The 20,818-nt window shown below is 46.1% G+C and overlaps 1 protein-coding gene across 1 annotated transcript in view; it reads right to left on the bottom strand.

Annotated features, from left to right (window-relative positions):
* The window catches only part of pgm2l1 (phosphoglucomutase 2-like 1), a 131,431-nt gene that overhangs the window by 27,297 nt on the left and 83,316 nt on the right, over positions 1-20,818 (bottom strand). The window contains exon 8 of the mRNA XM_080197739.1: positions 18,227-18,324. Coding sequence (XP_080053865.1) covers positions 18,227-18,324 — 98 coding nt within the window. The remainder of the gene's footprint in view (positions 1-18,226; positions 18,325-20,818) is intronic.

The following is a 20,818-nucleotide window of genomic DNA, read 5'->3' as shown; positions in this document are numbered from 1 at the left end:
TACAATAAGACACAAAAAACAGGTAATATTACATTGTCATATATCTTTTGGTAACATTTCTGAGTCAATCTTTGTGCATTTTGAGATGAGGGGTGCTGAAAGAATGAAATAAACGTCAGCATGGTCTTCATGAAGATGCACCATGGCTGTTTAGAGGTATGGGACATTGCGAGACAGACACTTGTTTCCCATACTCCTTGGAGCTGTACCATATATGTACTTTAAGATTAGCTTCCTTTTTTCCCCCTACACTGAAGTGCTGACTCTTGCTGGGGTAAAGCTTTATGGGTCCTCCAATATTCATTCAAGTGGCCCCTCTTAAAATACATAGGCTATCTTACTGTAAAGTTAAACCAGTCTACAATTTCAACAGAGAGGAACGCCAGCCATTTATTGACATCTTTTTTGAAAATGCCTCCAGCTCAAAAACATCAAGCCCGATGGCAATAAACGCTGGCCCAGCCAGCGGCACCATATCCCATGAACAAATTTAAAAAAAACTCCAGCCTTCATAAGCCAACTTAGTACATAACTGGATGATGTGGCTTAGTGTTAGGGTGATAATATTCAAAACCTCAAGAGATGAAGTGAGAGTACCTGTCCTTGACATTAAGGCAGCATTTGACCAAGTCTGGTATCAAAAAACTCTAGCAAAACTGAAGTCAATGGGAATCAGTGGAGAAACTTGCCACTAGTTGGGGTCATACCTTTAGACAAAGGAAGATGGTCGTGATTGTTGGAAGTTAATCATTTCTGAATTAGGACATCACAGCACAAGATCCTCAGGATAGTATCCTAAGCCCAACTATTCATCAATATCCTTCCCTCCATCAAAAAGTCAGAAGTGGAGATGATTTTACAATGTTCAGCACCATTTACGGCTCCTTAGATACTGAATCAATCCATTTTTATATGCAGCAAAACCTGGTCAATATTCAGGCCTGGGATGAAAGTGGCAAGTAATATTTGTGCCACACAAGTGCCAGGCAATGACCACCTCCAACAAAGGAAATCTAAACAACTTCCCATGAAATTCAATGACATTATCATCACGGAATCACCCGCTATCAACATCCTGCGGGTTACAATTGAGCAGAAACTTAAATGGACTAGCCACATAAATACTGTGGCTCCTAGAGCAGATCAGAAACTAGCAATCCTGCAGCGAGTATCTTGCTTCCTGACAGCAGCCAAAGCCTGTCCACCACCTACAAGACACAAATCAGGAGTGTGTTGAAATATCTTCCACTTGCCTGAATGAGTGCAGCTCCAACAACAATCTATATATCCAGAACAAGGACATCTATTTGATTGGTACCCCACCTATAAACATTTGCTCCCTCACCACCAAAGCACCATGGCAGCAGTGTGTACCATTTACAAAATGCACTGTAGCAAGGCTCCTTCAATAGCACCTTCTAAACACAAACCCTCTAACCCTCCAGTTTCCCTCCAAGTCACACACACTCTTCACTTGGAACTATATCATATTCCTCCACTGTCATCAGGAAAATTCTAGAACTCCCCCCTAACAGCACTGTGGATGTCTCTACACCACATGGACTGCAGTGGTTTAAGGAAGCAGCACACCACCTTCTCAAGGGCAGTAAATACTGGTCTAGTCAGCAATCCCTACATCCTGTGTGCAAACGTAACTCTTTCAGTCATTAAGCCACTGGGTGAGCTAAATGTTCTGAGTGATCAATTACCATGACCTGTGGGATGAGGTGAAACGTGGCTGCAAGGTGACAGGGACTGGGAGCTGAATGTACAGGGGTATCAAGTGTTTAGGAAGGATAGGCGGGAGGAAAAAGGGGGGGGTGTAGCTCTGCTGATTAAGGATAGCATCAGGGTGGTAGCAAGGGATGATATTGGAGCCAAAGAGCAGAAAGTGGAATCGTTGTGGGTGGAGATTAGGAACAGCAAAGGGAGGAAGACGCTGGTGGGTGTCGTCTATAGGCCCCCGAATAATGATCTGGAGGTGGGGTGGGCTGTTAACGCGCAAATAAGTGCAGCGTGCAGAAATGGGACGGCCGTAGTTATGGGGGATTTCAATCTGCATATTGATTGGTCAACCCATGTTGGACATGGTGGGCTCATGGAGGAGTTCTTGGAATGCTGCCGGGATAGTTTCCTTGAACAGTGTGTGCTGGAGCCAATGAGGGAGCGAGCTATCTTGGATCTGGTGTTATGTAATGAGGCGGGTAGAATTAGGGACCTTGCGGTGAAGGATCCTCTTGGGGAGAGTGATCATTGTATGGTGGAGTTTCTGGTGCAGACGGGGGAGGAGAAAGTGGGTTCCCGGACACACGTCCTTTGTTTGAACAGAAGGGAGTACGGTAGGATGAGAGAAGAATTGGCGAATGTGGACTGGGAGAGCGCGTTGGAAGGTGGGTCTGCTGAGGAGCAGTGGAGGATCTTTAAGGAGATCTTTCTTGGTGCTCAGCAGAAATTTATTCCGATGGTCAAAAAGGACCGTAGGAGGAGAGGTAATAAGCCGTGGATAACAAAGGAGGTGAAGGAAAGTGTTAAATTAAAAGCGGAGGCATTTAGAGTAGCTAAGAGTAGTGGGCGAGAAGAGGATTGGGAGAGGTTTAAATGTCAACAAAGATTGACAAAGAAGTTGATAAAGAAGGGTAGGAGAAACTATGAAGCTGGGCTAGCGCTTAATATAAAAAAGGATAGCAAGAGTTTTTATAAATATATAAAAAGGAAGAGGCTGGCTAGGGTGAACGTTGGACCCTTAGAGGATGAGAAGGGGGACTTAGTGGTAGGGGATGGGGAAATGGCTCAGGTCTTGAATAACTTTTTTGTTTTGGTCTTCACGGAGGAGGATGTGAATACTTTGCCGGGTGTTAGAGATGGAAAGGTGGTAGGACTGGAGGGTCTCAATGACATTATTGTTACTAGAGAGGCGGTGCTCGACAGACTGGAGGGACTGATTGTGGACAAGTCCCCAGGACCGGATGGAATGCATCCGAGGGTTCTGAAAGAAATGGCGGAGGTGATAGTGGATGCCTTGGTGGTTATTTTCCAAACGTCGCTGGATTCCGGGGAAGTGCCGGAAGATTGGAAAACGGCTAATGTTACGCCGTTGTTTAAGAAGGGTGACAGGCAAAAGGCAAGGAATTATAGGCCGGTTAGTTTAACGTCTGTTGTAGGTAAAATGTTAGAATCCGTCATCAAGGAGGAAATAGCGAGGCATCTTAAGGGGAATTGCTTCATAGAGCAGACGCAGCACAGTTTCGTTAAGGGGAAGTCGTGTCTGACAAATTTACTGGAGTTCTATGAGGACGTGTCTAGGGCGGTGGATAGAGAGCAGCTGGATGTGGTCTTTCTTGATTTTCAGAAGGCGTTTGACAAGGTACCTCACAAGAGGTTATTGCAGAAGGTCAGGGGACATGGAGTTGGGGGTAGGGTGTTAGCATGGATAGAGGATTGGCTGTCAAATAGGAGGCAGAGAGTGGGGGTCAATGGGTGCTATTCGGATTGGCGGTTGGTGACTAGTGGAGTAGCCCAGGGGTCGGTGCTGGGGCCTCAGCTATTTACATAACATAAGAACATAAGAAATAGGAGCAGGAGTAGGCCATCTAGCCCTTCGAGCCTGCCCCGCCATTCAATAAGATCATGGCTGATCTGTCGCTGCTCAGTTCCACTTTCCCGCTTTCTCCCCATAACCCTTAATCCCCTCTCTTATCAAAAACCCATCAACCTGCGTCTTAAAAATATTTAGCGAGGCAGCCTCCACCACTTCAACGGGCAGAGAATTCCAGAGATTCACCACCCTTTGAGTGAAGAAGTTGCTCCTCGACTCCGTTCTAAACCGTCCCCCTTTTATCTTGAGGCTGTGCCCCCTAGTCCTACTGTCTTTTTTGAGCGGGAAGAGTCTCTCCACCTCTATCCTATCCATCCCATTCATCATCTTATACGTCTCAATGAGATCTCCCCTCATTCTTCTAAACTCTAACGAGTACAAGCCTAGTTTATTCAGCCTCTCCTCATAGCTCAACCCCCTCAACTCCGGTATCAGCCTAGTAAACCTCCTCTGCACTCCCTCCAAGGCCAAAATATCTTTGCGCAGGTGCGGCGCCCAAAACTGCACACAGTACTCCAGCTGCGGCCTCACCAATGCCCTATACAGCTGCAGCAAGACCTCCCTACTTTTATATTCAATCCCCCTCGCTATGAAGGCCAGCATCCCATTCGCCTTCCTGACCACCTGCTGCACCTGCAAGCTGGGTTTTTGCGACTCATGCACAAGGACCCCGAGGTCCCTCTGCACCGTCACCTGCTGCAGTTTTTCGCCCCGTAAGTAATAGTCCTTCCTACCATTCTTCCTACCAAAGTGGACCACCTCACACTTGCCAACATTAAATTGCATTTGCCATTTCCTGGCCCATTTGCCCAGCCTATCTAGATCCTTCTGCAGACTCTCCACACCCTCCGCACAATTTGCTGTTTATTTACCATTTATATAGATGATCTGGAGGAGGGAACCGAGTGTATGGTGTCGAAATTTGCTGATGACACCAAGATTGGTGGAACGGCAAATTGCGCGGAGGGTGTGGAGAGTCTACAGAAGGATCTAGATAGGCTGGGCGAATGGGCCAGGAACTGGCAAATGGAGCTTAATGTTGGCAAGTGCGAGGTGGTCCACTTTGGTAGGAATAATGGTAGGAAGGATTATTACTTACGTGGAGAAAAACTGCAGCAGGCGACGGTGCAAATGGACCTTGGGGTCCTTGTGCATGAGTTGCAAAAACCCAGCTTGCAGGTGCAGCAGGTGGTCAGGAAGGCTAATGGGATGCTGGCCTTCATAGCGAGGGGGATTGAATATAAAAGTAGGGAGGTCTTGCTGCGGCTGTATAGGGCATTGGTGAGGCCGCAGCTGGAGTACTGTGTGCAGTTTTGGGCGCCGTACTTATGCAAGGATATTTTGGCCTTGGAGGGAGTGCAGCGGAGTTTTACTAGGCTGATGCTGGAGTTGAGGGGGTTGAGCTATGAGGAGAGGCTGAATAAACTAGGCTTGTACTCGTTAGAGTTTAGAAGAATGAGGGGAGATCTCATTGAGACATATAAGATGATGAATGGGATGGATAGGATAGAGGTGAAGAGACTCTTCCCGCTCAAAAAAGACAGTAGGACTAGGGGGCACAGCCTCAAGATAAAGGGGGGGCGGTTTAGAACGGAGTTGAGGAAGAACTTCTTCACTCAAAGGGTGGTGAATCTCTGGAATTCTCTGCCAGTTGAAGTGGTGGAGGCTACCTCGCTAAATATTTTTAAGACGCGGGTTGATGGGTGTTTGATAAGACAGGGGATTAAGAGTTATGGGGAGAGGGTGGGAATGTGGATCTGAGCCACGACAGATCAGCCATGATCTTATTGAATGGCGGGGCAGGCTCGAAGGGCTAGATGGCCTACTCCTGCTCCTATTTCTTATGTTCTTATGATTCAACTTTTAAAACCGAAACAGAAATAGGATGAAACATTTCACCCTATTTTGTCCCTCCTTCATTTTTTTTTGTTTTTATTCCAATTCAATCAAATCAAGTCCAATTCAGAGACACAACAAGTTGAGACATACCCAATCCAAGCTGACAAGACGTGATTCTCGCCTCCTGCCGTGGGCTTGATCTACATGATCCAAGCTGATTGGAGTTAGCATTTGCATCTTAGCCAAAAGGCCGAGATGCCGCTATTAAAAAATGCAGCAAATGAAGCTGAAATGTAACCTAATGACTTCAACCAAGCACAGCATGTCGATACTACACTTGATCTTAGCCAAAAGGTCGATTTTTTAATATTCCAAAAATATATATTCATAAAAAAACTCTCAAATAAGCTATTGCAAAACAATAGATCCAAAAATTACAAACAGTGCAAAAAAAATCATTTTTCCAGTACAATACTAGGCTTATTTACACGACATTACATTCATTTCATTTCATTGCTTAAAACTATACACGTGCCTTAGATTTTATTATGTGATGTTATTTTTCAGATTGGCACACAGTTACACAGGCCCTCGGTCTGCCTCAGTTGAAAAGCTTTACGTTGTGGTCTTTCCCCATTGTGGTTTTGCGGCGGCTGCCCCAAGCTTCAGCACGTCCCTCAGCATGTAGTCCTGGACCTTGGAAAGTACCAGTCTGCAACACTCGATCGAGGACAATTCTTTCAACTGGAAGATCAGCAAGTTTCGGGTGGACCAAAGTGCATCTTTCACCAAGTTGATGACCCCCAGCAGCAGTTGATATTTGTCTATGGAAATAGCCCATAGAGCAGAGTCCCATGCTGCTCGGGACAAACCTCGACGAATACCACCGCATCTCACTCCAGACCTTCTTTGTAAAGACACATTCCACAAGGAGGTGTGCGATCATCTCATCATCCCCCGCAGCCACTTCAAGGGCAGCGTGCGGTGATCTTGAGACCTCAAGCATGCGTAAAGGATCTGATGGGGAGTGCTCTTCTCACCACCAGCCAAGCCAGGTCTTGGTGCTTGTTTGAGAGTTCTGGTGATGAGGCATTCACTCAGGGCCTCGAGGACATTACGCGCTGACCACTGCTTCATCGCCATGTGGTCGAAGGTGTGTTTGCGGAAAAATTTCTCCCCGTAGGACAGGTGCTGCAGTACGGTCCAACTACTTGGGAGCATTTTGCGGCAGTGTGGCCAGACCCATCCTCCACAACACTTGGGACAGGTAGAACCTCAAAAAGTAGTGGCACTTGCTGTTAGTGTATCGAGGATCTACACACAGCTTGATGCGGCCACACACAAAGGTGGCCATCAGGATGAGTGTGACGTTGGGAACGTTTTTCCCTCTGTTCTCTGGAGATTTGTGCATTACTTCCCTCTGGATGCAATCCATCTTTGATCTCCAGTTAAATTTGAAGATGGCCTGGGTCATTGCTGCTGCACAGGATTTGGGAATAGGCCAGACCTGTGCCACGCACAACACAGACAGCACCTTGCATCGGATCATCAGGTTTTTCCTGGTGATGGAGAGGGAGTGTTGCTCCCACAAGCTCAATTTTTGTCTGGCTTTGGCGATGTGCTCGTCCCACATTTTGGCGCATGCCCAGGCCGCTCCAAACCATATCCCCAACACCTTTAAGTAATCTGCCCTGACGGTGAAGGGGACAAAGGATCTGTCAGCCCAGTTCCCAAAGAACATGGCCTCACTCTTGCCCTGGTTGACTTTGGCTCCCGAGGCCAGCTCAAACTGCTCACAGACTTGGAGGAGCCTGCGAACAGACGAGGGGTCCGAGCAGAAGACAGCCATGTCATCCATGTACAGGGAGGCTTTGACCTGCGTGTCTCTGCTGCCTGGGATTGTAACCCCTTTGATGCCTGAGTCGCTTCTGAGGACCTCGGCAAAGGGTTCAATGCAACACACGAAAAGGACGGAGGAGAGAGGGCAGCCCTGCCTGACTCCAGACCTGACCTGAAACCTCTCTGATTCCCACCTGTTGATTGAAACTGCGCTACTGATGTCTGTGTAGGGCAATTCGGATCCAATTGTGGATTCCCTCCCCAAAGCCCATTTTGGAGAGCACATCCATCATGTATCTGTGCGGTATTCCGTCAAACACTTTCTCCTGGTTTAGGCTGATGAGGCACATATATCCATCTGCCTGTCCTGCACGTAGGCGATCATATCCTTGAGTAGCACGAGGCTATCAGAGATCTTCCTGCCGGGTACAGCACAGGTTTGATCAGGATGGACCACTGACCCAGTTGGCAATGACCTTGGCCAGAATTTTATAGTCCACGTTCAATAGTAAATGGGTCACCAATTTCTAATTTCTTCCCTTTTCCCCTTCTGCTTGTTGATGAGGGTAATGATGCCTTTCCTCATGGATTCTGAGATGCTGCCTTCCAGAAGCATACTCTTGTATACTTCCAAGAACAAAGCCTGTCAAGAACAAAGAACAATACAGCACAGGAAACAGGCCCTTCAGGCCTCCAAGTGGTAAACAGAGGGGAACCGGTGGATGTGGTGTTTCTAGATTTTCAAAAGGCATTTGATAAGGTGCCTCACAAAAGGTTGCTTCAGAAGGTTAGGGTGCACAGAGTTGGGGGTAAGGTGTTAGCGTGGATAGAGGATTGGTTGTCTAATAGGAGGCAGAGAGTTGGTATCAATGGGTGCTATTCTGATTGGCGGTTGGTGACTAGTGGAGTGCCGCAGGGATCGGTGCTGGGGCCTCAGCTACTTACCATTTATATAGATGATCTGGAGGAGGGGACTGTGTGTAGGGTGACGAAATTTGCTGATGACACGAAGAGGAGTGGAAAAGCAAATTGCGCGGAGGGTGCGGAAAGTCTGCAGAGGGATCTAGATAGGCTGAGTGAGTGGGCAAGGACCTGGCAGATGGAGTATAATGTTAGCAAGTGTGAGGTTATCCACTTTGGCAGAAATAATAGTAGGAGGGATTACTATTTAAAGGATGAAAAGCTGCAGCATGCTACGGTGCAGAGGGACCTGGGGGTCCTTGTGCATGAGTCGCAAAAACCCAGTCTGCAGGTGCAGCAGGTGATCAAGAAGGCGAATGGGATGCTGGCCTTTATAGCGAGGGGGATAGAATATAAAAGCAGGGAGGTCTTACTGCAACTGTACAGGGCACTGGTGAGACCACAGCTGGAGTACTGTGTGCAGTTTTGGTCGCCACACTTGCGCAAGGATATTTTGGCCTTGGAGGGAGTGCAGAGGAGGTTCATTAGGCTGATAGCGGAGATGAGGGGGTTGGACTATGAAGAGAGACTAAATAGACTGGGTCTGTACTCGTTGGAGTTTAGAAGGATGAAGGGGGATCTCATAGAGACGTATAAGATAATGAAAGGGGTGGATAGGGTAGAGGTAGAGAGATTCTTCCTGCTTAGAAAGGATAGCAGGACTAGAGGGCACAGCCTCAAGATAAGGGGGGGGTGCAGTTTAGATTGGAGTTGAGGAGGAACTTCTTCACTCAAAGGGTGGTGAATCTCTGGAATTCTCTGCCTGTTGAAGTGGTGGAGGCTACCTCGCTAAATATATTTAAGTCACGGGTAGATAGATTTTTGACAGACAAGGGAATTAAGGGTTATGGGGAGTCAGCGGGAAAGTGGAACTGATCCACTTCAGATCAGTCATGATCTTATTGAATGGCGGGGCAGGCTCGAAGGGCTAGATGGCCTACTCCTGCTTCTATTTCTTATGTGCCGCTCATGCTTCCAACTAGACTATTCGTTTCTATCCCACCATTCCGAGTCTGTTCATGTGGCTATCCAGAAAGGTCTTAAACGATTCCAGCGTGTCCGCCTTTACCACCTTGCTTGGCAGTGCATTCCAGGGCCCCACCACCCTCTGTGTAAAATACGTCCCTCTGACATCTGTGTTAAACCTTGCCCCTCTCATCTTGAACCTGTGGCCCCTTGTGTTCGTCACCTCTGACCTGGGAAAAAGTTTCTCACTGTTCACCCTATCTATGCCCTTCATAATTTTATACACTTCTATTAGGTCGCCCCTCATCCTTCGTCTTTCCAGGGAGAACAACCCCAGTGTATCCAATCTTTCCTCATAGCTAAGACCCTCCATATCAGGCAACATCCTGGTAAACCTTTTCTGTACTCTCTCCAAAGCCTCCACATCCTTCTGGTAGTGTGGCGATCAGAACTGGACGCAGAATTACAAATGTGGCCTAACCAACATTCTATATAGCTGCAACATCATACGCCAACTTTTTTACTCTATGCCCTGTCCTATAAAGGCAAGCATGCCATATGCCTTCTTCACCACCTTCTCCACCTGTGCTGCCACCTTTAAGGATTTGTGGACCTTCACACCCAGGTCCCTCTGTGTGTCTATACTCTTGATGGTTCTGCCAATTATTGTATAGCTCCCCCCTACATTAGTTCTACCAAAATGCATCACTTTGCATTTATCTGGATTAAATTTCATCTGCCATTTCTCTGCCCAATTTTCCAGCCTATATCCTGCTGTATTCTCTGACAATGGTCATCGCTATCCGCAAGTCTAGCCATCTTTGTGTCGTCCGCAAACTTACTGATCACAGCAGTTACACCTTCTTCCAAATCATTTATATACATCACGAACAGCAGAGGTCCCAGTAAAGAGCCCTGCGGGACGACACTAGTCACAGACCTCCGGCCAGAAAAAGACCCTTCCACTGCTACCCTCTTCTATGGCCAGGTCAGTTCTCCACCCATCTAGCTAGCTCTCCTTTTATCCCGTGAGATTTAACCTTTTGCACCAATCTGCCATGAGGCAGATCCATATAGACGACATCCACGGCCCTTCCCTCATCAATCGTTTTTGTCACCTCCTCAAAAAACTCAACCAAATTTGTGGGGCATGACCCCCTTCTTACAAAACCATGCTGTCTATCGCTAATGAGATTATTCCGTTCTAAATGTGCATACATCCTATCTCTAAGGATCCTCTCCAAGAATTTCCCTACCACAGATGTCAAGCTCACCGGCCTATAATTACCCAAGTTATCCTTGCTACCCTTCTTAAATAACGGGGCCACATTTGCTATCCTCCAATCTTCTGGGACCTCACCTGTGTCCACTGAAGAGACAAAGATTTCTGTTAGAGGCCCAGCAATTTCATCTCTTGTCTCCCTGAGCAGACTAGGATAGATACCATCAGGCCATGGGGATTTGTCTGTCTTAATGTTCCCTAGAAAACCTAACACTTCCTCCTTTGTAATTGAGATTTTCTCTAATGGGACAACACATCCCTCTGAGAGACTCCCAGTCAACACGTCTCTCTCCTTTGTGAGTACTGATGAAAAGTATTCATTTAGGATCTCACCTACTTCCTTGGGCTCCCTTCCTTTGTCCCTGACAGGTCCGATTTTTTCCCTGACAACTCTCTTGTTCCTAACGTATGAATAAAATGCCTTAGGATTCTCCTTAATCCTGTCTGCCAAGGACATTTCATGACCCCTTTTTGCCCTTCTAACTCCCTGTTTGAGTTCTTTCCTACTTTCTCTGTATTCCTCCAGCGCTCCATCTGTTTTTAGCTATCGTATGCCTCTCTTTTCTTTTTGAACAGACCCTCAATTTCCCTGGTTATCCACGGCTCTCGAATCCTACCTTTCCTATCCTTCCTTTTTACAGGCACATGCCTGTCTTACAGCCCTATCAACTGCTCCTTAAAAGACTCCCACATGTCAGATGTGGATTTACCCTCAAACAGCCTCTCCCAATCAACAGCCACCAATTCCTGCCTAATCTGGCTATAGTTAGCCTTTCCCCAATTCAGCAACACTCATCTTTTTCCATTATTATCCTAAAGTTTACAATAAACTGTCAAGTCCCACAAGCCGAGTAAAACTCAGCTGGTAAGCCGTCACTTCTGGGAGTTTTACCCTTCTGAAAGGGCTCGATGGCCTTTGTCAGCTCATCCAGAGATACCAGTCTGTCCAGGCTCTCCCACTGGTCGTCGTCTAAGACCTGCGTGATAGACGACAGGGAAGACTGGGAGGCAGTGCTGTCTGTTGGCTTCAAGTCATACAGTCCGGCATAGAAGGATTTGCAGATCCTGAGAATGTCAGACTGCGAGGACCTTACACAGCCATCTTCTTCCTTCAGGCTGCTGATCACAGAGGTTTCTTTGTACACGTGGAAGAAGGAACATGAGCACTTTTTGTCCTGCTCCACGGAGCGGACCCTGGAATGGAAGATAGCCTTGGAGGCCTCCGAGGCAAAGAGCGAGGCTTGCTGGCTCTTCACCTCCCAGAGATGCTCCTTGACATCAACCTCCTTCAACTGCAGTTGGAGTAGCTCCTGCATGCTTTTCTGGAGTTGGGACATTTCCCCCTGTCTCTCCCTGGCCTTTTGAACCTCTTTGCGGATGAAGAACCTCTTGATGTGGCCCTTGATTGAGTCTCCATCGCTCTGGTGGGAAACTAAGAAGGATTTCACGGTCGTCCAACCGTGGTAAACCCTTACTGTTGACCCCAGAGAGCCAAAAGGCCGATAATATAGTCAAACGGTAATTATATTGTGAAGTATTCAATCTTGGGGTGTGGACATTAATGGCCCATTCCTGGTTACCCTCGAGAAGGGGATGTGGGTTGCCTTCTTGGCCCCATGCAGCCTCGGATACTGAAAGTACTAAATGAGCCTTCAGGGAACCAACAAGTTAGAGCTCATGATATAAAGGTGTGATCAGAATAATTCATACAAAATCTATTTCAGTCTTTTAAATTATTAAGATTATTCTGAACGTGTATATTTTGGTGGGATTGCAAAAACAAGACAGAATGTTCTCTTTAGTTTTGATGAAAGGTTACAGCCCTGAAGCGTTATGTTTCTCTCCCCACAGATGCTGCCAGACCTGCTGATTATTTCCAGCTTTCTTTTAAGAACAGAAGTGGGTCTCCTCTCCCAGTTGTACGGCTAATGAGCCACCACCGTATTAACAAGTTTGAACAGTGGTCATTAGTAGAATATTCAACTGTGGAGGTATCAGTACAGAGCCTGAATCTATCTTTACCCAAAACCCCCACACTCATGCTCTCCAGTATGACAGAAGAGTTCAGAAGCAAGCAGACCCACCGATTCCTATTTTTCCACTTCTCTTGCCAAGCCCAGCTCACAACTAATTATGTTTTATCTCTGAGATGATCTTACATGGAGCTGGGATTAAACCTGAGAATTTTCCGCTCATTGTCATAAGAGGCCAGGAAGTCATTTCTTGAAAGTTTTAAATAAATCTACCAAATCCAAACAAAAAGAAACCTGAAAAAAATAAGTCCATTATTACAAATCTTCTTGTGGTTGCAGTTTTTGAGCTAATATTTATGCTTGGGAATTCCTGTAGCAACATTATCTTTTCCATCTTACCACATCACGAGGCGGCCTTGAAGAATGGCCTCCATTCTTCATTCTTGAAGAATGTGTATGCTCCCATTTGTCACGTCACCTCATTTACAGAGAAAAAGAATCAACTTGAAGGCAGACAATGCTGCATACAATTTACTCATGTAATTTTAATTTTAAACAAGTCTGGATGACTGTTCATCAGAACATTTCTGACAGAAGGTCATCCAGACTCTCAACATTTGCTCTCCACAGATGCTGTCAGATGTACTGAGATTTTCCAGCATTTTTTGTTTTTGTTTCAGATTCCTGCATCCGCAGTATTTTGCCTTTAGATTTTTGTATCTTTGTCCAGAGGGGTAAATGGCTGAAAACATAGCACCCGCCTGAGTTTCTATGATTTTTTAATGTTAACTGATTCTGAAGAGGAGTTTATGTCTATAGAGATATTGCTTAAAATGGAACCATAGAAATAGGTAGCTGTTAACATAAGAACATAAGAAATAGGAGCAGGAGTAGGCCATCTAGCCCTTCGAGCCTGCCCCACCATTCAATAAGATCATGGCTGATCTGTCGTGGCTCAGTTCCACTTTCCCGCCCTCTCCCCATAACCCTTAATCCCCTCTCTTATCAAAAACCCATCAACCCGCGTCTTAAAAATATTTAGCGAGGCAGCCTCCACCACTTCAACGGGCAGAGAATTCCAGAGATTCACCACCCTTTGAGTGAAGAAGTTCGTCCTCAACTCCGTTCTAAACCGCCCCCCCTTTATCTTGAGGCTGTGCCCCCTAGTCCTACTGTCCTTTCTGAGCGGGAAGAGTCTCTCCACCTCTATCCTATCCATCCCATTCATCATCTTATACGTCTCAATGAGATCTCCCCTCATTCTTCTAAACTCTAACGAGTACAAGCCTAGTTTATTCAGCCTCTCCTCATAGCTCAACCCCCTCAACTCCAGTATCAGCCTAGTAAACCTCCTCTGCACTCCCTCCAAGGCCAAAATATCTTTGCGCAGGTGCGGCGCCCAAAACTGCACACAGTACTCCAGCTGCGGCCTCACCAATGCCCTATACAGCTGCAGCAAGACCTCCCTACTTTTATATTCAATCCCCCTCGCTATGAAGGCCAGCAACCCATTCGCCTTCCTGACCACCTGCTGCACCTGCAAGCTGGGTTTTTGCGACTCATGCACAAGGACCCCTAGGTCCCTCTGCACCGTCGCCTGCTGCAGTTTTTCTCCACGTAAGTAATAATCCTTCCTACCATTCTTCCTACCAAAGTGGACCACCTCACACTTGCCAACATAAAATTCCATTTGCCATTTCCTGGCCCATTCGCCCAGCCTATCTAGATCCTTCTGCAGACTCTCCACACCCTCCGCACAATTTGCCGTTCCCCCAATCTTGGTGTCATCAGCAAATTTCAACACCCTACACTCGGTTCCCTCCTCCAGATCATCTATATAAATGGTAAAAAGCTGAGGCCCCAGCACCGACCCCTGAGGCACTCCACTAGTCACCATCCGCCAATCCGAATAGCACCCGTTGACCCCCACTCTCTGCCTCCTATTTGACAACCAATCCTCTATCCACGCTAACACCCTACCCCCAACTCCATGTCCCTCGACCTTCTGCAATAACCTCTTGTGAGGTACTTTGTCAAACGCCTTCTGAAAATCTAGAAAGACCACATCCACCGGCTCTCCTCTATCCACCGCCCTAGACACATCCTCATAGAACTCCAGTAAATTTGTCAGACACGACTTCCCTTTAATGAAACCGTGCTGCGTCTGCTCTATGAAGCAATTCCCTTCAAGATGCCTCGCAATTTCCTCCTTAATGACAGATTCTAACATTTTACCTACCACAGACGTTAAACTAACCGGCCTATAATTCCCCGCCTTTTGCCTGGCACCCTTCTTAAACAACGGCGTAACATTAGCCGTTTTCCAATCATCCGGCACTTCCCCGGAATCCAGCGACGTCTGGAAAATAACCACCAAGGCATCCACTATCACCTCCGCCATTTCTTTCAGAACCCTCGGATGCATTCTATCCGGTCCTGGGGACTTGTCCACAATCAGTCCCTCCAGTCTGTCGAGCACCGCCTCTCTCGTAACAGTAATGTCATTAAGACCCTCCAGTCCTACCACCTTTCCATCGCTAACACCCGGCAAATTATTCACGTCCTCCTCCGTGAAGACAGAAACAAAAAAGTTATTCAATACCTTAGCCATTTCCCCATCCCCTACCACTAGGTCCCCTTTCTCATCCTCTAAAGGACCAACGTTCACCCTAGCCAGCCTCTTCCTTTTTATATATTATAAAAACTCTTGCTATCCTTTTTTATATTAAGCGCTAGCCCAGCTTCATAGTTTCTCCTACCCTTCTTTATCAACTTCTTTGTCAATCTTTGTTGACATTTAAACCTCTCCCAATCCTCTTCTCGCCCACTACTCTTAGCTACTCTAAATTCCTCCGCTTTTAATTTAACACTTTCCTTCACCTCCTTCGTTAGCCACGGCTTATTACCTCTCCTCCTACGGTCCTTTTTGACCATCGGAATAAATTTCCGCTGAGCACCAAGAAAGATCTCCTTAAAGATCCTCCACTGCTCCTCAGCAGACCCTCCCTCCAATGCGCTCCCCCAGTCCACGTTCGCCAATTCTTCTCTCATCCTACCGTACTCCCCTCTATTCAAACAAAGGACGCGTGTCCGGGAACCCACTTTCTCCTCCTCCATCTGCACCAGAAACTCCACCATACAATGATCACTCTCCCCAAGAGGATCCTTCACCGCAAGGTCCCTATTTCTACCCGCCTCATTACATAACACCAGATCCAAGATAGCTCGCTCCCTCGTCGGCTCCAACACACACTGTTCCAGGAAACCATCCCGGCAGCATTCCAAGAACTCCTCCTCGAGCCCTCCGCGTCCAACAAGGGTCGACCAATCAATATGCAGATTGAAATCCCCCATAACTACGGCTGTCCCATTCCGGCACGCCGCACTTATTTGCGCGTTAACAGCCCGCCCCACCTCCAGATCATTATTCGGGGGCCTATAGACGACACCCACCAGCGTCTTCCTCCCTTTGCTGTTCCTAATCTCTACCCACAACGATTCCACGATCTGCTCCTTGGCTCCAATATCATCCCTTGCTACCACCGTGATGCTATCCTTAATCAGCAGAGCTACGCCCCCCGCTTTTCCCTCCTGCCTATCCTTCCTAAACACTTGATAGCCCTGTACATTCAGCTCCCAGTCCCTGTCACCCTGCAGCCACGTCTCTGTAATGGCCACCAGATCATATCCATTTGTGTCGATCTGCGCCACCAGCTCATCCACTTTATTCCGAATGCTTCGTGCATTCAGATAAAGCGCTTTCATCCCAGCCTTCACCTGGACCTTATCTGCCGTAACGCCACCAACCATACTCACGCCCCCTACTCCCTCTATTATTGGGACATCCTCGGCCTCTTCCCTTACCTGTATCCTCTCCTTAACTTTAGACCTCGTAACATCACCTACCCTCGCACCCTCCCCCCCTCAATTAGTTTAAAGCCCTGTCTACAGTCCTCTTTACTCGATTCGCCAGCACTCTGGTCCCAGCACGGTTCAGACCAACCCCATCCCGCCCAAAGAATTATAACTTGTCATGTTTAAGTATTTCAATTGGTAAATCTTTCTGTTATATGTTAATTCTTTTTGTTATATTTTAACTGTGTTGTTAAATAAAGATTATTTTAATAAAATCTTCCTAGTAGGTCAATAGAATCTGAAGCAAAAATCCTTCTGTTTGCTCTAATGCCGAAATAAAATAAAGTTGGGGGTCTAGGCTAACTTCACAATATACCTTGGAGTTTCTGATCTAACCCCTAACAAGTATAAATCTGAAATTATCACTTTAAAACAGAATGGACTGGTAGCAGAACAGTGGGACACAATCAAGAAGGAGATAGGGAGAATACAACAAATGCAGTGAACCCTGGACATCGAGGAATATACAGCGTTGGATAAGGAGAAAAGTGGAGGCTTTTGGCAGATATCGTGGGCTGAAAACAGCAGAAACTCTAGAAGATTATACAATGTGCAAGAGGGAACTTAAAAAGGAAATTAGGAGAGCAAAAAGGGGATGTGAAAGGACACTGGCATACAAGGTGCTGGCAAATGGGATTAGGATAGTTACAAGGTTTGTCTTTGATCGATGCAAACATGATAGGTTGAAGAGCCTCTTCCTGTGCTGTTTACCTCAATGACCTTTTTTTTCTTGCCTACACACATGGTGCTGCATGACCCTGAATAATCTTCATGTCTTAAAGTGATTTACATGGACTTTTGAAGGTATTAGATGCAGTGCCATACAACAAACTTGGGGGAAACAAGTTATAGCCCATGGAATGAGGGACAATAAAAGGGAATTTCAGAGTAACTTCATTGCAGTGTTAACGTAAGCTTTACTTGTGACTAATAAATGAACTTTGGTAGCAACATGGATGCAAAATTGGCTGAAAAATAGAAAGCAGAGAGTAATAGTCAATGGAGATCTTTCGGGTTAGAGGGATGTTTGCCGTGGTGTTCCCAGGGATTGATATTGGGATTGTTGCTTTTCCTGATGTATATTAATTATCTAGACCTTTGTGCAGAGGACAATTTCAAAGTCTGTGGATGACACAAAACTTGGAAGCATTGTAAACTGTGACGAGGACAGTATAGAACTTTAAAAGACATAGACAAGTTGGTGGAGTGGGCAGATAGGTGACAGATGAAGTTCAATATGGAGAAGTCTGAGGTGATGCACTTTGATAGGGAGAACATAGAGAGAAAATATAAAATAAGCGGTAATGTTCTTAAAAGGGTGCAGGAGCAGATGGTTCTGGTATCTATGCACAGAGATCACTGAAGTTGCCAGGATAGGTGGACAAAGCAGTTAAAAAGCATACTGAGGCAGCACGGTGGTGCAGTGGTTAGCACTGCTGCCTTACAATGCCAGGGACCCAGGTTTGATTCCCGGCTTGGGTCACAGTCTGCAGAGTTTGCACGTTCACCCCATTTCTGCGTGGGTTTCCTCTGGGTGCTCTGGTTTCATCTCACGGTCCAAAGATGGGTGGGTTAGGTTGATTGGACATACTAAAATTGCTCCTTAGTGTCAGGGGGACTAACAGGGTAAATGTGAGGTGTTGCAAGTGTAGGCCTGGGTAGGATTGTGGTCAGTGCAGACTTGATGGGCCGAATGACCTCCTTCTGTGCTGTGGGGGTTTTATGATCTATGGTTCTATGAATAATACCTCACGGGGGGAATTAAAGCACATACCCTGCTGTGAACAGTAGCTGTTTCATTTAGAATTTCTCAAGTATATCACAGCTGTCTTATAAAATGCATTTAGTCATACTTACTCCTCTTGTTGTTCTGCAACAGCCAGTCTGTCTGCATCAGGGTCTGTAGCCAATACAACTCGAGCACCTTCTTTCTCAGCCAAGTTGATTGCAAGAATCTAGTAAGAGATAGCAGGGAAAGGTCAGACCAGTCAGTGTCCTATTTACAGTGAGGATTCAATACATAGTTAAGCAATCATCTTTGGCATGCAGACAGCATATGTGTGTGTGAGAGAGAGAGAGAGAGAGAGAGAGAGAGATCCAGCTTTAAATCCTACATACACAGGAGACTTGTATTTTTACAGTGTGAAATAAATAAATGGGCCCAAAAATCTGTAAACTCAATTGCAATCTCTGTAGAGGTACCAATACCATCACACATCATTGGCTATTAGTGGTGAACAGTCTTATCTATAAGGCCAACTGAGAAATCCTGTAATTTTTTAGTCAATTTCAGAATTACAACAGGAGTCTGGCAAACCCCCCGCAAAGATATTTAGTGCCACTGTAATGCAGATTACACTGTATGCCATAATGTGGCTTGGTCAAGCAATTATAGTACACGTTAAAGTTCTAAACCGAAAGGAAACTGTCTCAAATTACATTTACACCGTAACTGCTGCATTGTTTTCCACAGGTGCTATTTGGGAAATTAAGGTTCTGGCATCGTGAACTCCCCAGATTTTAATCGCTCTACCAACTCCCACCACTGTTTGAGTTGTTATCCTGCAACTGCATAGTTTTTCTCTGGGTGCACCAGGTTCCCCCCACAGTCCAAAGATGTGCCAGTTAGGTGGATTGGCCATGCTAAATTGCCCTTTAGTGTCCTGGGATGTGTGGGTAAGGGGGATTATCTGGGTAAATATGTGGGGCTACAGGGATAGGGCTAGGTAGGATGCTCTGTCAGAGAGCTGGCACTGACTCAATGGGTTGAATGGCCTCCTTCTGCACTGTACGGATTCTTTGAAGCTTTGAAACACTTTCTCATCTCTCCCTGACAATATCTCCATGTGGCTCAATGCCAAGTTTTGTTTTACAATTTTCCTTGTGAATTGTCCTAGCAGGTTTTATTATGTTAAAAATACCAGCTGTTGAGACTGAATTAGGCCAATTCTGCACTTCATTCGTGCTAAACACAAGAATTGTTTTGCACTGACTACAGGTCAACCTTCATCCCAGAAGCTGATGACAAGAAGCTCTTCAGAGTGTGAAACATAACCATGTAATCATCTAGGGCAGTGGTTTTCAACCAGTGTGCCAATTGAAAACCACTGCCCTAGACGCGTCCTTCCAAATTTATTAGCAGGACCTGCAAGAGTGAAATGGCCCAGGCCACTGACTGCAATTGCTCATCAGGAAAGCCGGAACTGGCCAAACACAGCCTCCCTGAGTTCCATATATACTATTCCACTTTTAAGTACAATGAGAAACAACAATGGGTTTCTGATTAGTCACACTGTTTCCTGCCCATTGGTGTCTTACAACTTTTAAGATATAATCAGGAATTCCTTGTAGGGATGTTCAGCGAATGATATGTAGCTAAACCAGAGCCACTGGGAGCAAAGTAGATGCGGTTTGATATTTGGGTTGGTGATTTCCCTCTCTATGCACTGCCAAAGGGCTACTCAGCATACTCCAGGCTTACTCACCTTTATCTGTAACATTTCTGGACAATTGGAGCATTCTCCATTTGGCAAGTTTTCCCAATGACCATTCAAATTTGCTAGTTTCTATTAATTGTTCAGGCCCTATATCCTATTTCTCCCTGGTTCGATAATTTGTTTAGTACTTTGTCCAGTTCTGATGAAAGATGAGCACACTGAAGCATTTACTCCACTGTTTCATCATCCAATGATGATGCTCGTCCTGTTTAGTATCTGCAGCATTGAGTTACATTGGATTACATACATGCTTTCCTCAAATTATTTGGCAACAATATTAACAGGTTTGTTTACTTAGAAAGGGTTGGAGTTTCATAGAATCCTTACAGTGCAGAACAGATCATTTGGCCCATTGAGCCTGCACCGACAACAACCCTACCCAGGCCCCATCCCTGTAACCCCACATATTTACCTTGCTAATCTCCCTGACCCTAAGGGGCAACTGAGCGTGACCAATCCACCTAAGCCGCATGTCTTGGTGCATGGGAGGAAAACATACACAAACATGGGGACAACAAGCAAACTCCACACAGTTACCCGATGGCAGAATTGTCCCTGATGCTATGAGGCAGTGATGTTAGCCACTGTGTCACTCTGCCGCCCTACGAGACAAGAACCTTTTGTATCTATGCATGAAGAACAGCTGTAATTTCTCAGGGTTGATCATCTATCCTTGAATATTTTTCCATCAGATGGTTAGCCCACTTAACAGCACAGGCTTTGGGTGGGAAGGATTCTGGAACAGGCCACAGGGCTAAGGTGCTCCAAAACATGTCCAAGTTATGTGAGGGCCCTGTCTAATTAAGAGAGCTTCTGATCCCTGATCAGCTCATTCCAAATTGTGGTTGTTGCCAAACAACCAGAAGGCTTCTTCTCGTCCTTGGTGAGATGGCCCACTGTTCGATACCCAACCTCAAAAATGTGCACACAAATAAATTCTAATCTCGCTCAG

This window comes from Carcharhinus amblyrhynchos, chromosome 10 (genome assembly GCF_965287045.1).
Source record: "Carcharhinus amblyrhynchos chromosome 10, sCarAmb.v2.hapA, whole genome shotgun sequence".
Classification (NCBI taxonomy): Eukaryota; Metazoa; Chordata; class Chondrichthyes; order Carcharhiniformes; family Carcharhinidae; genus Carcharhinus; species Carcharhinus amblyrhynchos.
This window is presented reverse-complemented; position numbering and strand designations above follow the sequence as displayed.